Below are 24,502 nucleotides of genomic sequence, written 5' to 3' on the forward strand. Positions count from 1 at the left end.
GACAATGATATGCAATGCATGTTGATGATATGCAAATGCATGAAATTCTGCCATGTTTTTCGCAGAGGAATACAGACTCAAAATTATCCACATGTCGAGTACATCAGTATAACTGGAAGAAGCAAAGGTTTCTCTGATCACAAGAAATTCCCCAAAGGTAGGTTCTAAAGTTATGTTTTCAATGAAGGAACTTAGACTCACGGATCAAGTTCAAAACTTCCTCGCAATGGTGGGCTAGCCACATCGTGATGGGAGTTCTGAAATGATCTAATCTAAGTGGGATTCTCGTATTGTTCGAACAGGGTGTAGACCCTTTGGTTCAATACTACACAATCGCCAATCATGAAAACAAAACTTGGGCTTAAGGCGAGGTCCCTAGAGTCACGGATCGTATTTAGAACCTCCCCACAATGATGGGCTAGCCATATTGTGATGGAAACTCTAAACAGATCTACTCTAGGTGGAGTCTTCGTATTGTCCCAATGAGGTGTACACCCCTCGATTCAATACTACACAACTCCGGGTTCTAAGTTCTACTTGAAGCTCGGGTAGAGAGCTTATCTCATAGAATACACCAAGTCCCATATCAAAGTATCAACACATTACATACAACACAAGTAATTAGAATAAAATGCAGAGAGATAAACATGGAAAGAAAGAATATCTTCCAACAGTCATAGCAAAATCAGACTAAGTTAGGCTAGACCCTCTCTTGCTTGGAGCAGGGTCCCAGCAGAGTCGCCAGTCTGTCGCACCTCAAAAATGTGATCCCTCGCGATAGGACGCGGAAAAAATGTTGTTCGAAACAGAGTCGCCACCGAACTTTATTTATTCCTAATGAAGGAATAGGAAAATATCGAGAAAACCTTTAGAAATAAGAATAATGGTCGTCGCAACCATATTCGGGTTCGGGAGTCGATTACATAAGGGGAAGGTATTAACACCCCTCACGTCCGTTGTACTCAACGGGAACCTCTTAGTCTGATTTTGCTATTTGATTGTTAGTTGAATGTTATTCGCTAGCTTCGAGTGATTAGAATTGATGATAGATATGGATGAAGACCTCAGGAGGGGGAAATGAGAGGTTTTTTATTAGTGTGCTCGTGGAGGCTCTAGCACTGGTTTGTTGGGCGCATTAGAAAGGATTTACAGTGTTCTTTTTGAAAGGGTTTTGGTCACGTGGGGGTGACAAGTTAAATTGATGTGTTTCGGTGTTTTGGTTTGGTTTCGATCGCTCGGGGGAGAGAAGTTAGGTTTGATTTGTTGGAGATGTTTTTTGGAGAACGATGAAAGATTAAGCAATGTGGTGTACACCAATCGTTCAATTCTTTCGAGGAATAATAAGGCGACCGCCTCCTACTCCCTTTTCGTTTGAATTATTTTGAAAGTTTGTTTGTGGATGTTGAATACGCACGGTAGTTAGGTGTACGCCCCCTACTTGCTTATTCAAGGAATAATAAGGCGTACGCCATTTATTCCTTTATCCAAGTTTATTTAGCGTGTTTTAGTCAGAAGTCGATAATTTGAGCAATGTGGCGTACGCAAATTATTCAAATAATCAAGAGATGGCGAGGCGAACGCCTCCCATCTTTTATCATCCGAGGTTTAAATTGTAAAAGATATGTTTAGATGTTTGTATTTGATTTGTGAAAATAGTTTGAATTTTGAATTGGTAGGTTTTAATCGATGATTTGAGCAATGTGGCATACGCCAATTATTCAAATAATCAAGGGATGGTGAGGCGTACGCCTCCCATTCTCTATTGAAGTTTAAGTTGTTTATTTTGCATTTTTGTGTTTGATATAAAAGATGATTTGAGTTTATTCGATTGTGGTTTTAAATTTGATGACGAAATTCGAGCAACGTGGCGTACGCCAATTATTCGAATAATCGAAAGATAGTGAGGCGTACGCCTCCTATCCTTTTATTATCGGAAATTTAGAATTAAATGGTTGTAGAATTTGTAATTGATTTAGAAAATGTGATTTGAATGTGTATGATTAAGATTTAATCGGGTGACAAGAACTCGAGCAATGTGGCGTACGCCAATTATTCAAGTGCTTGAGAAATAGTGAAGTGTACGCTCCCTATATCTTTTTCATCCCAAAATTTATGTTTGAAAGAGAAAATTCTTTTGAAGTTAAATGGTTTGGAAAAAGGTTTGAATACGTGTTTATGAATGAAATGAATTTTATTTAGTGTATTATTCATCTACTCGATTAATCAATAACCAAATAGGTCTCATTGTAAGAAAGCCCAAGAGTAAGCTATGTGAGGTTGACGGCGATGCGAAGAGCAATCGACTTACAAGGGTGTTTAAAAAAATGGGCTCGATGTTTGAATCGAGAATTGTGGTTTGTGCTTTTTTGAAATTGGTTTGAATTGATGATGAATTGAAATTGAATTTATCAATAGATATTTAATTAATCAAATTAATTACTTAAGATTTTAATTGAATCGATTAATTAACTTAATTAAACTTAATTATCAAAATTATTTGTTTAAACTCAATAATCATGTTAATTAAAATTAATTAATGGTAATTAAGTAGTCAAACAAAACTTAAATTAATTGACTTATTTAATTAAAAGAGTAGAAATATGTGATAATGTTGATTGAATCGGAGTCGGTTACGAAATGTGCTCAAGAACCGGTTCATACATAGCAACAATGAATTGGAATGTCGTATGTGAGATAGAAACGCGGTGGAAAATGTACAATTAATGTATAGAAATTTTTGGTGGCATAACGGCATTGAATTACCGAATCCATGGATTTAATCCGATTTGATCGCAATGAAAATGAAATAAAAACTCAATATTATATTGCATATTTACAACATTCACCTCATCACAGTATCAAAATCAAATACAAACAGATCTCAGTAGAATCAAAATCTACATACACTATAATACTTCAACCAACAACTAGAGAGATAATTACATTAGTATATTTAACATAAACTAGACATAAACCGAATTTCCAGTATGACATGTTCTAGTAACTAATTAGAACTACATACCAATTAATAAGTAATAATATAAAAGAAATTGAAGTTATACATATGTAAAAAAAATAATAATAATAATGTTTTGATGAATATGTATAAAGTATCAAAACGTTTGCCTTTACATTAGGAGGAAATTCGAAAAAGTTCAAGAAAACACAAACCTCAAGCCTCTCCAAATCTAGCCATTGAAGTCCACGTTTCCAAGGTGGTGGTGGAAGTCTTACTGCAGTGATTCTCGGTTGAAATTTGAAGATCGTCAGGAGGCGGAGATGCTGGTTAGACAGACGTTGTATTCGCGTTTGTTCTTAGTGTTGGTGCCGAGTACGGGTTTTGATCAAGGGACCATCACATGGATCTCATCTCCAACAGTGGATATCCTTTTTCCTTCAAAAACAATTAAAGACACAATAACAAAACACAGACTATCCCCAATCGATTTCCCTTCTTTCCTCTTTCTTAACAGCTTTTCAAGAATAAAAGAAACCGGATCTGACGGATTCTTCGTGTACACAGGAAGTCGAAGAGGACGAACAATCCGGTGAGATATTCTTCTTGGGGTGGCGTCGCGGTCGGAGAGTGATGGAAGATTTTGAGGGTGGTGGTTAGATTTGGGTAGATCGTTATTGTGGTGGACGGTGTGGGTGTTTGTTGAGGTCGAAGAGGGTTGTTTTAGGTGAAGAAGATGAAGGTGTGAGGTGAGGTAGGGTTAGTGGAGACGGAGGCATGGTTGAAGTGGGATTTCGGCAGGGTAAGGGTACCTTTCTTCCTTTTTTCCCAATGATTCGACGCATCCTTTTATAGGCAAAGTCTGTGGTCCCTCTGAGTATGAGCTGGCTCGGATTGCATAATCAGTCGGTTAGAATCGGATCATTCCCAGATTTGGTGGGGACCAAATACGTGACAGGTAAGAATCTCTCTCTCTGTAGTGTAATCTCAAATCCTTCTAGAACATGTGGTCCCATAGGAGAAAATCTCACTGCTTGTTGTCATGTTATGCTTGTTGTTTGTTGAATGCAGGATCTCATTGGCGGCATGACAAGTCCTTATTCTCTGCCTTGGTTGTGAAGCGGCTTACGTTTTTGAATTGAGATTAGAGTGTGAGCATCTAAGAAGGGTGAAAACGATGGTGGACGTTAGCATTCGCCCGCTTTCCGAGGCTTGGATTTGTTTTTGAGAAGAATTTCGGTTGAATTTCCCCTGTGAACCTTTACTTGTTAGCTTCTTGATTTTGGTTGAAAATCCAACTTTCTGTATGCATTGCCGGTGTTTGTTTTTATTGACTTTGGCTTGATCTCTTGGCTCTCATCAAGTCAATTGTTCATGCTGCTGGATTGTACATGTTTGTGTGTATGAATTACTATGATGTAAACTTTACTCACACACTTGATTTTGCAGGTTGCACTTGTGAAATTAGTTTGCAGGTTAAACAGTACTGAATGGATCTCCTATTGCAAGCTTAAGTTTATTTTTGAAAGTGGTATTTGAGAAGAGTGAACTTATTAGCTCATTATGCATTCCTGTTCTTCGGATAACTTGCAGGCAAGTCCCCCATTAGGTTGAAGCAATTTCGTCTGCTATTTTGATGAGTCAGAGGTATCTATTTAAAAACTGCACAACCTAAACGTTCCTGTACTTTCGGAATCCATGTACCTTTGTAGCATGAATTTGTGTTGTTGCTTGGTACTTTTGAGTTTAATCTGGTATATGACTTACCGTAGGTTTTGCTGTGACCACTGATTGGTTGCAGAGTATTGATTATCTCATTCCTATTGGTAAGCCTGTGGTACTATCTGGAGGCAATCCTCCAAGAAGATTGACAAATGTTGCAGGTATCATCGCCTACAGAGTTTAAACCATGTATTTGATTGTTTTGTATGATGATGTTACCGGTGTATTCTATCCGTGTTGGTAACCTGCTGCAGGTTTTGGTTGCATTTACTCTGCACATGGTTTAGACCTTGCAACTGGTTTTTTAACAAGATAAAAGGCAAGGGCCAGATGCTTCGCACCACTACAGTTTGATAATTTGGATAAATTATTGCTAAAAGCATGGAAGACGCTAGTGTCGTCCTGTCACGGTCGGAGCGTGTTGAGTTTGGCTTCCATAGCCCTTGCTTCAATATTATGGTCAAAGGATTCATTATAAAGCCGGAAATCTTGCAACTGCGACGAATGTCCTGTGGCCACCTGCTGGCTTATGATAGTAGGTTGTTCCCTGATTTGAACTCCTTACCTTGGTGATAATCAGTTGTATCTCGTGTGTAATGAACTTTTGGTTGATTTCGTGTGATATAGGTTGAAACTTGCTAAAAATCAAGGTGTGCTTATGATGCTGCGGACCTGTGCAAGGTTACTGTAACTGATAACTGATTGGGAGATAAATGATATCTCTTCAGCAGTGAGCTTTCTCAGGAATTTTGCTGGATTCCTTGCCCAAATCTCTCCAGATGGAATCCGTGAATTCATTTTCACAAGAGCACCAGCAGCAACCATGGAATGTTTCTCAACAACAACACCATCAAGTAGTGTTGCACCCATACCAACAAAAGCCTCATCCTCAACAGTGCAACCATGTAAAACTGAACTATAACCTACAGTAACATTATCCCCAATAACAGTAGGCAACACCTTCCCACTTAATTTTGACTTTGCAACACGCACCAAGGAGTTGTCCTAAATGTTTGTTCCGCTTCCAACACTAATGTTGTTCATGTCACCTCTCATGACACATCCATACCAAATAGACGATCCTCTGCCAATGTAAACATTACCAATTACGGAGGCACTTGGGGCAATAAATGCATCTTTATCAACAACAGGAGCCTTATCAAATACGTTCATCGGAGTTCGATGCCTGGACAGCTGTTCTTTTCACTTGCATACGCATACTCGCGTTTCATGTTGTTGACATTTAACTTGAATTTCCACTGCAGCTTGACGCTTGTTTTTAGATGCAGCAGCTGAGCGGTGCGTCTTGGCTCCACGCGTTTGGTTAGCAACATCTTGAATGCTTGCGTTCTTTCCACTTGCAGCTGGCTTTGTAGCAGCTTTTGGAGTTGTACTGCTATGCTTGGTTTCTGTAGCCTGAATGTTGTTGTTTCGACTTTGGCGCAGCAGTCTTGTCTTGTAGCCGGAAGGTGTTTCTCCATGATTCCAACCGTTTTTGTAAACAACATCATTTTTCTTATGTCGAACCAATGTGGTTACACTACGGATTGTTCTTGCTTCACGGTTTTCATTGAATGGTTTTAGGATTTTCTTATTGAAACTTTGTGAATGATTAAAATTCATATTTGTAATGGGTATGATTACGAATTGTAATTGTGGAAATTAACAAGGATGCATGTTGTAATGAAATGAAAATGGGGTTATCATTTGAGTTAATTATGGATTTTGGATGTAATAACTATGTATGTATGGGAATGTTGTTGTAATTGTGTGATTTGGATATGTAGGTATAAAATTAAAAAAAATGCAGAATATGGTTATGATTTTGTGAAAATGTAGAACCTGGTTATGATTTTGTAATGTGGATGGTGAGTGTAATAGTGAATCATGGGTTATGATTTTAAAAGGCAAGATGATTCATGATTTAAAAAAGTGAAAGATGATTTTGATTTTGAAATTGGTTTACCAATTTGAACATGAATCACAAAGAGTGAAATTTGATGGACATGGTGAAAAGACGAATCAAAGATCATGCATTAAACTTAGAGGTAAATGGTGGGTTTTGGTCAATTGGTCGACCCATCAGTCAGCCCAAGTAACAGTGCCTATTTTCTCATGAGCGATCGAATATGGACAATAATATCCTAAATCAAATGACCCAAGCTAGTGATTATGAACCAAAACTCGATAAATGTCAACCAAACGACAGTTTGTACATAAGGCCTTTTGACTAGCAAAGTCGTGAATCCAAGACACTTGTCTCCTTGAGTTGAGCCATGCATGTACAGATGAAGTGAATGCTTATGATGCAGATTAAAAATGAAATCAATTTTATGAAAATTTAAATATGCCCGGACAAAATTGGGGTATGACAGTATGAACACAATCAACATGACTATTGGAAGAAGTAGCATGATTAGTCAATCTTTTAAAACAAAAAAATATGGTAAACAAAATGCTAGGTCCTTAGATTCACTATAATCAATCCAGTCATACAAATAAAACCAATTTTTATAAAATCGATGTCTTTGTTTACCTTGAACAGAACAAGGATAAACAAAATTGTGAGGAGGTTGATGACGGATTTTTAAATAAACTTTCCTTATCTCGTTTTGGATGTCACAATGATAGCTTGAAATTGGAGGCCTAATTCCTTGACCCGTTCCAACAATTCATAATCAACAAGTTTAATACTCTCACTTAGATATTAAGTTTCCGCTGCTTTTAGATTTTCCGAATAAGTAGTTTTGTCTCGAGAAATCACTGGAAAAACTTCTCTATCCTATAAAGAGAATAATGAAATCATTTAAAATAGTTATTCAAACTATAAAGAAAACAGTAAAATCAATTAATTATAAAGAAAATCATTTATCAGAAATTGAAAAAATTGATTTTTTTTTAACAAATGGAGTTTTTAGGGTTCATCTCAAAAAGGAGAAAAGAGTAAGGTAAAATTGAAATACTCATATTACTTTTGATTTTCAATCATCTATAAATAAATGTAACCAAACCAAGTGAAAAAATTGAAGAAAAAAAATATTGACAAATATGAGAGGAAGAAACAAGCATGAGAGATGGTGAGATTTGAAAAAAGCAGAAAAATAAGTTACTGTGTGTATGTGTGTGAGAGAGAGAGAGAAGTGAGGGAAATAGTTAGTATGAGAGAGAGAAAAGTGAGTTAATAATATTTGTTTTCTTTTATTAATTATTCCGTGTTTATATATAATTTGAAAAATAATAATTATTCTAATAATAATCTTTAATATATATAATATTAAAAAAAAAACTAATGTGGCTATAACCACACCCAACCTAAACATGTATTCGCATGTGCATAAAGCTTTTAATACAAGACCACCCTTCAATCTTCTTACACTAAATTTTTACCTCAAGTGCAGTTTGGAATTTTTAACTAACCAGAATTCAAAGAGAACAATCATCACTAGATTTATAATTATATATCAAAATAGTTTAGAAGTGATTACACAAATTCTCTCATCACTAAAATTATATTTCAAATGAGTATGAGAATATGAAACGATGTGAGAGTAGAGAAGAAAGTGTTTTTCTAAAATCTTGTATTTTCGAATGAACAACATCTATCCTTTTATAGTAAAAGATCTAGACTAAAAAAAACTTTAGAAGGTCGGGATCTAGTCCATAATCGATTAGCCTACTACAATAATCAATTGTGGCCTATCTAAAATGGATTTTTTTTTCTAAATTAGAAGCATAATTGTTTACAAGGCTTCCCTAACTGGTTACATAGCAAGTTTCCCCTCTTAATCGATTATAGGTCAAGTATCGCGACATTATCGATTACAAAGGTTTCCTAACCGATTATGTCCAAAGTGATTTTCTAAAATAGATGATGTTTTTGAAAAATAAGTTTGGTACGTGTGTGTATGACTTTAGTACATTGGAAAATAACACACTCAACTTACAATATTGATCTTATAAAAAGTAAGATAGTTAAACATATGATCAGATGTCAAGCTTTAAGCTCATATGTCTGTTTCTTGATGTTGTTCTTTATCATTTGATTATTTTAATCCATTTGTAATAAACTTCTCACTTTTTTATTTGATTCGATCTTTGTTCTTCATTTGATGATATTTGTGATATTTTACGTGGATCCCCTATGTCATCATAAAAATCGGTTATAGCTTTTAAGAACATAAAACTATATTTCCCAATTTTTGATGATAAACACATTTCTCAGGAAGGTGGCTTAGAAGAGAAAGTAGGTCGTTCTTACCCAGTAACCGGTAATGGATATGTCTCATTTTCCTCAGTGAGTCATCCTCGTTATGTTTTCCCTAACCGGTAATGGATGTCCCTCTGTCAGAGTATAATATCTTCTTACCAAGTAACCGGTAATAATATATCTCCTTTTACTTCTGTGTTGAATTTTGTCTTCCCCAGTTGAGTTTGGTTTCGTATTTCTTAATGAAGTTGAATCCCCTTTTGCATGGGTATTTCAACTTTGTTCTGATTTACGTATTTCCCTAGCGAGTGTTTCTTGTTGTATTGGTGTTATCCTGATACACGCAGATTCCCTTTCTCCCATGTCCGAGTCTTTCCATTGATTTATTTTCATGAAAATCCCCTCGCGTCTTCAACAATTTTTTCAAGTCGTAGCCTGGCCTACGCGTGAATTTTATCCCTAGAGTCTCTATCCCCTAGTGAGTTTTCCTTATGGAATGTAGTATGCTCCTGTGGACTTTCAGTCACTCCGGATTCTTTTCCTTTGTGGCAATATATTCCCCACAAAGATTATTTTTGCATTCATATCATATGCATCATGAGGTCTCTTAGGGACCAAAATTTGTTTCTAGATGTTGTTATTTAAGTCCATTCTGCTGAGTTGATACAAAGATTTTAACCTTCACATCCTCAGCAAGAATGTCCTTAAATAGGGGCAGCTGTAAGACCCTAATTTTGACCCTAAGATCCCTCATGTTATCTCATCATTTGCATTGGCTTTTGGGATCACACCTTGGTATCCTCCTCACCCATGATTCATTGGGCTTGCTTGAGAGAGATCACCAAACATATTTGATTTTACCATACTTTATTTTCTTTTGTTTACTAACTAAAATACTAAAAATATGTCTATGGGTAGTGTTGTTTCTTTTGTAGGTAGTGTGTGTCAACCTGTGCCTTACCAAGCTCACAACTAGGGTTTGAGACTCTCAATGCAAAGAGATCAGTCAATGAAAGGTTCTCATTGGTTTAAAACATCATATATGGATCCCAATGTTCATCATTTGTCATTTTGATTAAGAATGCATCAAGAGTTTGAAGCTTATTTGCCTTTGAAGCCCTAATTCATCTAGGTATCTTGTGTGACTTCCTTAGCAAGTTTCTTTAACACTTCGTCAAAATGGATACTTCATTATACACCATATCAATCACATATGATCCTCCATGAGTCCAAAATATCAAAGGAACCTCGAGTTTGCAAGTTGGTTCAAGGAGGTTGATCAGAGAAAGTCAACTAGTCAAAACCGGGGTTTCCTAGACCCTATATCCTACCATTTTTGTCATATGGAAATGATTATAAGAGATAAGTTACTCTTTATGACATTGCAAACAACTTTAATATTGACATCATGATCTATTTTTGCATGGAAAGTAATTTTTTATGGTGAAAGATTATAGGTCATTTTGTTTGTGCGCTAGTTAGGAGGTAAACTTCCAAGGACCATAACTGAAGGAGAATTGCGGTCCAAAACGCAGCGGAAATAAAAATTTCTCCTTTAGAGATCCTTACGAATGGTCATGATCAGTGATAGAATATTTACCTCTTATGACGGTTGAAACCTTTGGTGCAGATCTCTTGTGACGATCAAAACCTTTGATGCAGATCCACGGAAACGATCACGAACGTTGAACGATGACAACGTCTCTACTCAGTCCACACGAACGGGTTCCTTCAATCTCAGTGCTAGCTGGTACGAATGAAGGCTTTGAGTGAGAGAGAGAGAGAGAGAGAGTGAAAACGAAAAGAATACAACCGCAAATTTTTGCTTCTGCACAAGGGTTCTATTTATAGAACCACTTGTGTGGGCTTCAAGCTAAAAGCCCACTTAAGTGTATTTTGGCCCATATCTTATAATATGCCCAAAATCACTTAAGCCCATGGTACCTTACCATATTTCGTATTCTACTCAAGTACACCGTACCTTACGATGTTCTATAATTCACTTAAGGTTACCGTACCTTACGATATTCCTTAGTTACTCTATCTCTCATCAATCCGTCCTTTGTGTGTGACCCTGTAGGTTTTCCTGACGTTGGCAATTATATTAAATCACGCATTTAACATAATAAACAGTGAGCGGTATCTAGCAACACATCACTGCTACCCAAGACACGAAAATGTCATGTGATCTGACAATTCCTTCTGTGATAATACTTATGTGTATAATTACCCTTTTGCCCTTATGTCTATATTGAACACAAGGCATAGACCGTGTCATCCTTGTCCAATTTAATATTGGGCCCATAGACATTTATCCTGTTATGCAGGATGGGCAAATTCCATCTAGGTCACTCATGTCCCTCAACATGCTTTGTGGAGTACCCATCAACTGTCTTTATGGTTATCCAGTTACGGACAACGTTGGATCAACAATAAAGCACTCGACTCTACATCTAGGATCCATAGTGGTTTCAGGTCGAAGAGTGGAATACACTATTATCACCATGAGAATAACTTATGACACCTTGCATAACTTTCTATATAGTATTCTCATAGCGGGTCAATCCGGTATAAATATTACTCCTAATATTCATACCTATGTTTAAGACTTGATAACTCTTTATCCATGATCCATGAGATGTGATCATCAGTCTACAAACATAATAGTCTTAATGCTTTAATGTTATCCCACTTCACACTAAAGCTCAACTACGGATACTTTAGGAATAATGTCCTTATGTTTAATGTGTTCTCATGATTAAGTCACGCTTAATACATTAAACGGACTATCTATTCCAGGGACTTTATTAATCAACCATAATAAAGAGAATGCCTTTTATTATTCGATACAAGTACCAAAATGCATTGGCCTCTAGGGCTTACACCAACAATAACTTGCTCGTTTTTTATGATATGAAGGTCATCCAAGTTTCATGATCAATTTCACGATGTCTTTTCCAACTTTTATTCTTTGAGAAATGTAAAATTCAACTTGAAAGGGCATATGCCAAGAGGAAACATTATAGGTCATTTTGGGCCATTAGCATTGAACAAGCAATTTTCCTCAACTTCTAAAATCCATAACTGCCTCATACCAAATCCAAATTATGTCAAATTTGTGACCAAATTGAAGAGGAATGGAAGAGGTACAACTTTGGTGAATAAACCATTTTCATTTGGAACTCATAGCAAAAGTTATTCAAGGTGGAAGAAGTGGTCTTTTGATTTCTCCAACTTCCACCTCAAAATTCATCATGATCCAAGTTCCAAATGGAAAAGTGTTCAACATCAAAGTTGTTCCCCTTGACGTCACCTTTCCAAATTATCCAATATCACTCCATTTGGACGAAAATTGAGGGAATTTCGCATGGGTTCTTCTCATTGTTTGTTTTGGCAACATTTGAATGCAATTTTCATTTAGCTTTGCATGGCTCCATGTGGTGACATCAGTAACATTTGTGCATAAATTGGAGTGATTTGCAATGATAAATTTGGACCTAGCGTATTCCCATGCACCCATGCACTTGGATTTCTATTTTTGGCTCAAAATTCAAATGGTGTAGAAAGCATTTCCCTTGCCTATAAATACAAATGCATTGCTTCATAAATGGAACACACATATTGCCCAAGCCTTGCCAAGCTAAACCAGAACCCTACTTCATAGAATTCCTTGAAGATTTCTTTGAAATCGAGTTTGAATTTCTCCTTCTATTTTGAGATTCAAACTCCAAGGATTCATTGTCATCTTCATCTCAATTAATCACTACAAGCAAGAGGAGGAAGAACCAAGTGGATTCACATTGAGATTAAGCCAAATCACTACTACCCGAAGGTAGATTTTTAGAAACTTCAAGCCTTCGATTCTCTCTCAATTCTCCATTATTCTTTTTGTTTATTGGTTGTCTGAAGACCTACCAATATAGGCAACAAGATTGAGTTGTTTTGAGGTCAAAGCGAAGCAACTCAGATCGTGTACCTCAAAGTTCAATTCCTCATATCTCTCAATATATTTGGAATTGGACAAAATTGAGGCCAAATTCGAGCTACTGAGTTTTTTCTCTTTAAAATATTATCCTTACTTTTCATTTTCTTGTTGGTTGAGGGTCGACCAGTCCGGTGAGGTCCACCAGAGAAGATGACCGGAGCTAGGGCTTCGGTGGTGTGTCGGTATTGTCCAGACCATCTAATCAAGAGGCCACGTTCTAATCCTGATCATCCATTTTGATTACCATTGCTACATGCGCGTTGACTAGGGTGTTGGATCGATAGTGTGTGTTGGCCATCAGATCTGCCACCTCAATTAATAAGGGAGATCTTATGGCCCTCATTTTTTTCTATTTTTCTCTTTTATTTCGGATTTTACTTTTAGATGGGACTTTCATCAAGAATCTTTAAATATTTTCCTCTTCCATATTTTGAATTAAAATCATTTTTTGGATTAATTTTGATATTTTTCATGAATTAAATGATTTTTGACTTATTTTTAAATATTTTAAAATACTTCTGACTTTCCAAAATTGTGAATTTTTTTTCTAAGGTCCTTTAACCTTGTTTGACCTAGGATAAATCCCTTGGTCATTTATTTGCTGTTTTGAAGGGATTTGAGGTTTTGTCCATTTAAATTCATTTTAAAATTGATTATTAATTAAATAATTGTTTAAAAATTATGTTGAGCCATTTTTATGGTCTTGTGATGTTTGACTTTCTGTTTGGCCTTGGTCATGGTTGATTTGAATTTTGTTTGATCAATACCATTGGATTTAGGGGATTGATGAAATGTACATTTCATCTTCCAAAATAAATGGATAGTATTGATCAGGTGAAATTCCTCTTATGATCAATTTGGATTTCTATTTTACCCTTCCCTCTTTATCTCCATCCCTATTCTTTCCTAATCCTTCATTTGACCAATGATTTTCTCATGTCTAAATGCTAGTTGATTCATCAATAACCCTGTGTCAGATGAATCAACATGAGTCTGACTGAGATAGGTCTTCCTCTTTTTTTAGTGTGTGGTTTGTTTTAGGAGTTTGGTTCTTTGCACCAAATCTCTAACATGCATCAACACTTATATTTTTATTTTCGACCTCAGATAGTGTGACTTATACAAAAGTCCAATTACGATTGCTTAACATAGAGCTAAATTTGTCCCTCAATGCATAGCATTCTAGTAAGTGAGATTGTAAGTCTCTCATTCTTCATGGTATTGTGTGGGAACTTGACCTTTTTTCCATTCATGAGGGCTAGTGGCATACTTATTAATTTATCCAAGTTAGAGCCCTTCTCATGGATGATGTCTTGATTCAAGAATTCATACTTGTGAATGCATGGTTAAGTGTTCTCCGAAGAATGACTTAATCAATTAAAACTCATCACTAAATTTTGACTAACACTTGACTAATTTTTATTCAGGTTGCTTTATTTTTTTTAGTCATTTACTTTATGCACTTTATATTTCATCATCTTTATCCTTCATTACCATTTACATTTCATGCAACTTGTCTATGTTTTAGTCCTTTTTCACCTTGCTCACTTGAGCCATATCTTGAGATTGTATATATTGTTTGGTTGTCTTTGTTTTTATTTATGGTCTTAGGACCTTAAAATACCTAATAATAATAAAAAACCCTAAAAACATCTTGGTGGACTGTTGGACTTTATCTGAACTTTTGGACTTAGAATTAGGCAACATTCCCTATGCTAAAGGACTTGGTTAATGCCACAATTTGAGACTGAGATATCCTTGACTATGGTTTTCATCTGATGCAGGACCTTGAGTGCCTTTGATTCATCTATTACTCTACGCTTAATTGTTATATTGTTATTATTGTTTATGTCTAATGATTATTCTGAGTTGATCAAGGAATATTTCATCTGATATATTGGAAGATATTAAGGACTGCTAGCTATTGGAGTGCTTGCTTGAATATTATGCTATCTTTATTGATGTCTTGGTCTTTATATAGTTTTTTTGGATATTTCTTATGTTTGTTGCTTGCTCAAAAGTCCAAAGGAAAATGGGTTTTTATATGACATTCTTGTCTGTTGGATTGCATCCCATTGGTTAGATCTTTTCAACTCTTAAATTTTAAATTTTTTGTCTAGGATAGTCCCTTCATCTCCTCCCACTTATTTAATTTCAAAATCTCTCCCTCTTTTCAAAAACCTTCTTTGCCTGTGATTTCAAACATAGACATGTTTAATTATTAGAAACATTGGCCTTATGCCATTTAATTTTCAAATATTTTCTTTAATCAAATTTGTAAATAAAGTTAACCATATTGACTTGAATTTAAAAAAGACAAAAATAACTAACAACCTCATTCAAATCTTCGGCCCTTTGTGCGTTTTCATTTAAACCTTTGTTAAAATCAATTCACCAACTTCTTTGAAATTTTTGCCACGAACTACGGGGTTTTGATCCCTCATTTTTATGTTAGTACGTAGGCATAAGACCGAAGGTCTTGTCAAACACAAAAATATAATTAATGAAGTCTTTTTCTCATCCCCCATTCTATATTTTTTCAAACATCATTTAGATTAAATCACTTGCACACAAAAAAGGGCTCCCTAGGAGTATCTAGGATACTTTGGGTGCTAACACCTTTCCTCTGTGTAACCAACCCCCTTACCTATAATATCTGACATTTTATTAGTTTTTATTTGAAAACTTCTTATCTTTGGGTTTTGTTCTTACTTTTCCCTTTTCCTTTGGAAACAATAAAAGCGTGATGGCGACTCTGGTTTTACAGACGTCAAGTTTATCCATAGCTTGATGGTCATGAATTTACCGTTACACATCTCTTTCTATAAAAGTTACAAGACGATCATTTAACCATTGATCGCTCATTATATTACATAGTCGACTCTTCACAAACTTCATAGCTGAAAGAACATGTTCCACGCTTGTAGTTGCTACCGGTAAGACTAAAGCTAACTTCAGAAGTTTATAAAAACTATCAAATGTGTTGCAAATTTAGGGTCACATCGAACATTTTTAACATAATTCTGAAGTTGATGTCACACCACCACTTCCAGCATATCTAAAAAAATCATTTGGATAAAGCTCAACTATCCTTAATAGTTTTTTCACATCAAAAGCTGCAAATGACGATGAGGGACTCAAACATGAAACACATTGTAAAATTTCAGTATTCTCTTCATCAAACCTAGCATTGAGTTTATGCAATTGCAGATCTAAAATACTAAACAAATAATCATGCTTATAATGATTCAAATTAAAAACACTAGAAGTTATAGCATATCGTCTAGGTTTCTTCCCTTGCACATACGATACATCCATATCAGACACATCAATATCATGCTTATTGCAAATTTCTATAACATTAGATATAAGTTCTTCCCATCCATCATTCCTCATTTCTTGTAATTCTTGTTTGGTAGCATTGACAAGTGACAAAGCATTCAAAAGATCTTGATCATGCTTTTGTAGTGCTAAACTCAAATCATTTATAAATCCTAAAATCTCAACCATAATATAAAATGAAAATCAAATCAAACGACTGAAGCATATCTAGCAAAAGTATAGTCTCACCATATTTTCAAATGACGTATCCTTCCTGACTTCTTAAAGTACCCCAATAATGGTACCGTACAAACTCATCAAACTAGTGAGATTCCTAGAGTGGGAAACCCAACGAGTGTCACATGCTCTAGAAATAGATGATTCTTAATTTGATCCATTACCAGTCTCTATTTGACCCTCTTCAATCAATTTCGAAAATTGAGTTACTTATTTTTCCCAAAGCAATTCTTGTCTCTTGTTAGAAGATCGTATGAAATTAACAAGAATATTGACCTTACTGAAAAACCCACTAACATCTTTGTGAGTCTTAGCACATGCATCAAGTGCCAATTCAAGTTGATGGGCCAAATAATGCACATAACAAGTAGATAGATTCTCATTTAGGATTAAAGTTCTCAAACCACCAAACTTACCTTGCATTTTGTTGGCTCCATCATACCCTTGCCCCATAATTCTAGATAAACTCAAGCCGTTAATAGACAAAAAAAAAATTCAAGTGCCTCATTAAGTGACTTAGTACTTGCTTCTTTAACACTTACAATGCCAATAAACCTTTCCTTTAGCAAACATTCATTATTTATATAGCGAACAACAACAACCATTTGTTCTTTACCAGCAACATCACCACATTCATCAATCAAAACAAAAAACATATCATCCACAATATCACATACAATTTGTTGAGTTATTTCATATGCATAAGTAGTAACAAGATCCTTTTGAATCTTAGGGGCACTAATAAGGTTATTTCCTGGAGCACAATCTATTACACTAGTTATCTCTGGGTTAATTTCCTTCAGAGTGTCCACCAACTCAAGAAATGACCCCTTAAAGTAAGAGTTAATGGACTCGTCACTTCCTCTAAATGGCACATACCACATCAAAAGAAACTTAGTAGCTATAAGAGAAGTGTTTACACGAACATGATATTCGACATTCATTTGCTTAGTTTGATTGACAAACGGAGCCTTAATATTTTGGTTTGGATTCATGAGAGCGTAACTCATATGCACACAATCAACATGACTATTGGAAGAAGTAGCATGATTAGCCAATCTTTTAGCATTCTTCCAATCACCAAAACCTTCTCCCACAAAGTGATCTCCCCCGTATTTAGATACATTTTAAAACAAAAAACATGGCAAACAAAATGCTAGATTCTTATATTCATTATAATCAATCCGGTCATACAAATAAAACCAATTTTTACAAAATCGATGTCTTTGTTTAACTTGAATAGAAAAAGGGTAAACAAAATAGTGAGGAGGTTGATGACGAATTTTTAGATAAGCTTTCCTTATCTTGTTTTGGATGTCAGGATGATATCTTCAAATTGGAGGCCTAATTCCTTGAACCTTTTCCAACAATTCATAATCAATAACTTTAATACTCTCACTTAGATGTTAAGTTTCCGTTGCTTTTATATTTTCCGAATAAGTAGTTTTGTCTCGAGAAAGCATTGGAAAAACTTCTCCATCTTATAAAGGGAATAATGAAATAATTTAAAATAGTTATTCAAACTATAAATAGAACAGTAAAATCAATTGATTATAAAGAAAATCATTTATGAGAAATTGAAATTTTGATTTTTTTTTAACAAATGGGTTTTTTAGGGTTCATCTAAAAAAGGAGAAAAGAATAAGGTAAAATTGAAATACTCATATTACTTTTGATTTTCAACCACCTGTCAATAAATGTAACCAAGCCAAGTGAAAAAATTGAAGAAAGAGAAAAAAAAGATTGACAAATATGAGAGGAAGAAACAAGCATGAGAGATGGTGAGATTTGAAAAAAAATAGAAAAATAAGTTATTGTGTGTATGTGTGTGTGAGAGAGAGAGAAAAAAAAGTGAGGGAAATAGTTACTATGAGAGAGAGAAAAGTGAGTTAATAATATTTGTTTTCTTTTATTAATTATTCCATGTTTATAAATAATTTAAAAAATAATAATTGTTCTAATAATAATCTTTAGTATATATAATATTAAAAAAATTAAAAAAAATTGGTGTGGCTATAGCCACACCCAACCTAGACATGTATCCGCCTGTGCATACAGCTTTTAATACAAGACCACCCTTCAATCTTCTTAGATTAAATTTTTACGTCAAGTGCAGTTTGCAATTTTTAACTTATCAGAATTCCAAGAGAACAATCATCTTTAGATTTATAATTACATATCAAAATAGTATATAAGTGATTACACAAATTCTCTCAGCACTAAAATTATATTTTAAATGCGTATGAGAATATGAAATGATGTGAGAGTAGAGAAGAAAGTGTTTTTCTAAAATCTTGTATTTTCGAATGAACAACATCTATCCTTTTATAGTAAAAGATTTAGACTAAGAAAACTTTAGAAGGTCGGGATCTCGTCCATAATCGATTAGCCTACTACAATAATCAATTGTGGCCTAGCTAAAATGGATTTTTTTTAAATTAGAAGCATAATTGTTTACAAGGCTTCCCTAATTGATTATTAAGCAAATTTCCCCTCTTAATCGATTATAGGTCGAGTTTCGCCACATTATCGATTACAAAGGTTTCCTAACCGATTATGTCCAAAGTGATTTTCAAAATATTTTTGAAAATAGATGAAGTTTTTGAAAAATAAGTTTGGTATGTGTGTGTATGACTTTAGTACATTGGAAAATAACACACTCAACTTACAATATTGATCTTATAAAAAGTAAGATAGTTGGACATATGATCAGATGTCAAGCTTTAAGATCATATATCTGCTTCTTAATGTTGTTCTTTATCATTTGATTATTTTAATCCATTTGTAAGAAACTTCTCACTTTTTTATTTGATTCGATCTTTGTTCTTCATTTGATGATATTTGTGATATTTTACTTGGATCCCATATGTAATCATAAAAACCAGTTATACCTTTTAAGCACATAAAACTATATTTCCCAATTTTTGATGATAAACACATCTCTCAGGAAGGTGGCTTAGAAGAGAAGCCCATTTTTTTATGATAAACACATCTCTCAGGAAGGCGGCTTAGAAGAGAAGTTAAGAAGAAGAAAATATTGGAGTGTTAACTTGTTGTAAAGTGAATCCAAACACAAAAAGAAGGTGATTTGAAAAACGATGCCCAATTATAAATTCTTTGATAAATGAAAGAGATTAAAATAATTTTGTAAAACAAATAGAGAATAGACAGGGAAATAAATAAAGAAATGGAAATCAGAGTAAATAGAGGAAATATAAAGAGATAATGGTTGAGAGAATTACATCAATATTTAACAAGTTCGACCTAACCACCTTGCCTACTCATGTCCCCTTGAATTTCTTCTTAAGAGTTTCCAGTATATCGGATGTGGGTTTTTCACAAGTTATGCCCACAAACCTTCTTACAAACAAACATGAGTTTTACAATGGCTATTATCCAATTCAACACACAAGATTTTATTCCAGGACAACCTCAAAATCATATAGAGATTTTACACTAGGCTAAGCTTAGGAACCAGACGGAGATTTTAACAGACAATCTCACGAACCAAACGAGAGATTTTACATTGGGTTAAGCTCACGAACCAAACAAAGATTTTGACTGGTTAATCTCAAAAACCAAACAAGAACATTTATTGTTTATCTCATGAACCAAATAACAAATTCTCATAAAAGATATTACACAATAGATAAAGTTCTCTTGAGTAAATTACAAGAATAACCCCAACAACTGAACAAACAAAAACCTCATTATTACTTTTCACTCTCAAAGCGCTAAAGTAATTTAGTGAGAAATAAACAAATGAAATGGAGAGAGAGAGAGAGAGAGAGAGTAGAAAGTGAGAAAGTATATATAAATATGGTTTCTGGTGTGTTTTGAAAGTATGGAAAACCATCTATTTATAAGATAAAAATTTGGCTCAAAAAGGAAAAATATCCATGATATTTTAATTGAAATAAGGATTAAGCCATAAGGTTATCGATTATGAGCTTCAAGATACAACAACCCTAATTCCCCAAAAGAAAACCCTATAATAGCTATGTGTCTTAATAGATTAGGATTGTAATTAAACAATTAAAAAGCTCTATTCCTTGTTCCAATTGATTGGTTATGGTCCCTAATCAATTAGGCAATGTATACAAGCTTCATAAATATTTAGGAACATCATTGGTCAATCCAACAAGCACCTTGATGGTTCATATATAGGTTTTAAGGTGTTTTAGAAAATTTAGAGAGGTTTGAAACACTTTTAGGTAAGTTTGTGTGTTTATTTAATAATGTAAGAATTATTCTAATATCTATTATAATATTTTGATCACTCAGACACATATCAGACGAGCTTTCACACTTCCTCTCTTTCACAAACTTTGAAGCTTTAATATCCCTTACTTGATTATTCATTGATTCAACACTTCATATGAGAATTTACTTCTTCTAACTAATAATACTTAATAAATCTTCTTGATAGACACCATCATTAGAGATTGCTTGACTAGAGACCATCAGGGATTATACCGAACACTGCTAGACATTAGGTGTTTTCCTTATTGGGATTTCCTTTGATATCTTGATCTCGCAAACGAACAACTTCATCTTGATATAACATCTAGATCATTATTTCTAATGAAAAATTCACGTTATAATGTTTGATGTGTGCAAGGCCTCAAGTGCAAACGCCTAAAAATCATTGAATTTGTATATGTAGCTAGGTGCAACATAGTTGTGTCACCTGACCGTGTCAGGTAACACGACTCATATCATAGGACACTGCCAACCCATGTTGCCACCGGTTCTTTTGTTTGACACCAAAACGTAAAACTTCAAAAACCAAATAGTCATGCAAAATAGGCAGCGGAAATTAAATAAAGTCTAAGATAAGGTATCATAAACAACTCCTACAAAACAAAATAAAACATCACACAATGACTGAAGGTTGTTGTTGGACCTGCTAAAGGTTAGAGCAAGGTTGTGGCTCATACTAAGAAAAGGAAGGAAGCACCTTCAAGTGACTCTGAGTATGATGTCGAACAGAAAGTTCAAGACATCACGCCTCTAAAGAAAGATGTTGGGAAAAAGGTCACTGCTAATGTGCCTGAAGTTCCCATTTACAACATCTCTTTTCACTCTGTTGAGAATGTTGAAAAATGGAAGTTTGTGTACCAAAAGAGATTGGCTTTGGAAAGATATCTTGGGAAGGATGCCCTTGAATGTAAGGAGGTAGTAAGTCTTATTGAGAATGCGGGATTAATGAAGAGTGTTGATGGTTTTAACAAGTGTTATGAGATGCTTGTAAAGGAGTTCATTGTGAACATTCCTACGGATTGTGACAATAAGAAGAGTAAGGAGTACAAAAAGGTGTATGTGAGAGGTGTGGAGTTTTCTCCTGAGGTGATTTACAGGTTTAAGGGAAGGTGTGAGGATGAGCAGGCTGAAGTAGAAGTAACTGATAACACTATATATAAAGAAATCATTGTCAAACATGTGTCACAATGGTCAAGAAAGGGCAAGCTATCAGATAGCAAGTTGAGTGTGAAGTATACTGTGAAAATGCCTATTGTTTTTCCCTCTCTAATTTGTGGAAAAATTCTGAGTCAGCACCCTGGGATCTTGATCAGTTCTGATGCAACAAGTAAGAGGGAATCTCTTATATCCTTAAATTATAGGTTATTCGCAGGGACACATGTCCCACACATTGTCATGCCATCTGGTAAGGAAACTGTAGCTCAACCTCAAAGGATGAGAATGTTGATGCAGATGTTGCTACTGAAACATTTTCCAGTTCTGACATTTGATATGGTTTGATTATTTCTTATGTATTTTTTTGTGGGTTATGCCATGCATATTTGAGCGCTTTTAGTGCTTTTAGTATGTAACATAATTTTTTGTATGCTCTGCTACCTCAATTTTCAGTTTTTCTCTGCTACTTCTATGGTTGTTTGTCAATTTTTGGCTAAAAACGGGGAGTAGTGGTGTGTGTGTGGTTATTTGGTATTTTGCTCACTTTTGTCTATGCCTAGTTATGCCTTTTTACCCTTGACGGGAGTACTAATGGAGGGGGAGTAGTTATTGCCTTTGTTATGGTGTTTAGGGAGAGCATGATATTTTGATGTTGTCATGACTGTGAGATGCTTTAGGGGGAGCAGGATGTTTTGATGTTGTCATAGTTGTGAGATGCTTGATGTCATACCTGATATCTTGACATCCTATCTGGGAGAATTTATTTTTCTCTTCAAAAAGTTTGTGTTGTGAGAGGTCATTTCTCTCTCATGTGACATTCTGTATGAGGCTAGTTTTATCTTATTATACTATGTATGCCTCTGTTGTATCTCAAAGAAGTTCTCGTATGTTTATTGGTGTTTACACGATATGTTTTACAAAGGTTATTTTAGCCAAAATTTGCCAAAGGGGGAGATTGTTAGGTCTAGTATGTTAGTGATTGGTTGCATTTTAGGAAAATAAAGATGTTGGGCAAAATGTCTTGTATATATATATATATATATATATATATATATATATATATATATATATATATATATATATATATATATATATATATATATATATATATATATATATATATATATATATATATATATATATATATATATGTTACGTCTGGTGTGTTAGTGATTGGCTGCACTTTGGGAAAACAAAGATATTGGGCAAGATGTCTTGACTTGTTGGCACGACATCATAGTGAGCCCTGTTTTAGTTTTTCTGAACCTTTAAGGAAACTTCTGAAGACTCTCTAAAGCTTTAAATAAGCTTCTTAAGACTCTCTGAAGATTTGTTTCACGTATTATATGGCCTAAGAAACATGTATTTTAGAAGCAAATGACAGGTTGTGCTTTGCCTTGCTTATGACGAAAAGATGTCAAAATATTTTATGAAAACTTCTTATATATGTTGTTTCTGCAGAAGGTTATGCATATGTCAAAACATTTACAGAAACTTCATATATGTTTTGTTTATGCATAAGGTTATGCAGATGTCAAAACATTTACAAAAACTTCTGATATGATTTAATTGATTTTGTAGAAGATTGTGTGGATGTCGAAACATTTAAAGAAAAATTTGATTTGATTTTGCAGAAGTTATGCAGAATAGATGTCAAAACATTTAAGAAGACATCAAATTTGATTTGATTTGAGTTGTTTTGGATCTGCTGATTTTTTAGCCCGAAGCCCATGTTATTCTAGGGCTATTTAAAGAGTGATCTAAACCTAAGAAAACAACTAAGGTGCGCTGGAAATTGTCATTGTTAGGGTTTAGTTGTCATTGTTATTTGTTAGCTATTCTAGTATCTCTTTGATACTTGAATTGGACTTGTTATTTTGTTTCATTGGAAATGTGTCTTCTGTTTATTGTTAGAAGTTTCTATCATTGTTATGTGATTGAAGGGAAGTGAGAAGAGTCTCATATCTAGGAGAGTCTTAGATAGAAATTCCAAGAGTAATGATTATGTGAGAAGTTTGTAAAATCAGAGGTTGTTTAGAACTTTTGCTGGCTTAGATGACCTTATATGTAGGTGACGTTGCACCGAACTGCGTTAACAATTGATCTATGTTATTTACTTCCTGCTTTTTACTGTAATTGTTTTTGGTGCGACATGTTTTGATCCTGGTATCGTGACACCGTATAAACATCTATTATCTGCGTACTAGAATTTCAATTATATATATATATATATATATATATATATATATATATATATATATATATATATATATATATATATATATATATATATATATAGAGAGAGAGAGAGAGAGAGAGAGAGAGAGAGAGAGAGATAGAGATTAATTGAAATACACTAACAGTGTAAAAGGATTTTACACCGTCAGTTAATTATAGACGTTGGATATTATAAGAAGTTTGACTTTTATTTTAAAAATCTATAAAGTAATACAAACGGGTGATGGTGATGAACCGACGGTGTAAAACTTTTTACACTGACAGTGTATAGTATTTAATCATATATATATATATATATATATATATATATATATATATATATATATATATATATATATATATATATATATATATATATATATATATATAATATATATATATATATATATATATATATATATATATATATATATATGCG

General features: G+C 34.2%; 1 protein-coding gene and 2 pseudogenes across 1 annotated transcript; 1 reads left to right on the forward strand and 2 right to left on the reverse strand.

The window, feature by feature from the left end:
- Positions 1 to 5,322: 5,322 nt before the first annotated feature.
- Positions 5,323 to 5,874, reverse strand: LOC127106459 (gamma carbonic anhydrase 1, mitochondrial-like; annotated as a pseudogene).
- A 9,804-nt stretch (positions 5,875 to 15,678) lies between these two features.
- Positions 15,679 to 16,266, reverse strand: LOC127103031 (uncharacterized; annotated as a pseudogene).
- A 1,382-nt stretch (positions 16,267 to 17,648) lies between these two features.
- LOC127103032 (uncharacterized) lies at positions 17,649 to 22,356 on the forward strand. Its single transcript, XM_051040331.1, has 3 exons — positions 17,649 to 17,678; positions 21,349 to 22,185; positions 22,300 to 22,356. Exons 1-3 carry the CDS (start codon positions 17,649 to 17,651, stop codon positions 22,354 to 22,356), a joined length of 924 nt encoding a protein of 307 aa, XP_050896288.1.
- The last annotated feature ends 2,146 nt before the right edge of the window (positions 22,357 to 24,502 follow it).

Source organism: Lathyrus oleraceus, chromosome 7 (genome assembly GCF_024323335.1).
Source record: "Lathyrus oleraceus cultivar Zhongwan6 chromosome 7, CAAS_Psat_ZW6_1.0, whole genome shotgun sequence".
NCBI lineage: Eukaryota > Viridiplantae > Streptophyta > Magnoliopsida > Fabales > Fabaceae > Lathyrus > Lathyrus oleraceus.

Bases quoted from the DNA above. Each gene is read 5' to 3' on its own strand.
- LOC127103032 (XM_051040331.1), top strand. From the start codon at position 17,649: ATGTCTTTGTTTAACTTGAATAGAAAAAGG. The intron at 17,679-21,348 runs GTAAACAAAATA...GCTAAAGGTTAG, and splicing joins TTAACTTGAATAGAAAAAGG to AGCAAGGTTGTGGCTCATAC. The intron at 22,186-22,299 runs GTTTGATTATTT...CTCAATTTTCAG, and splicing joins CAGTTCTGACATTTGATATG to TTTTTCTCTGCTACTTCTAT.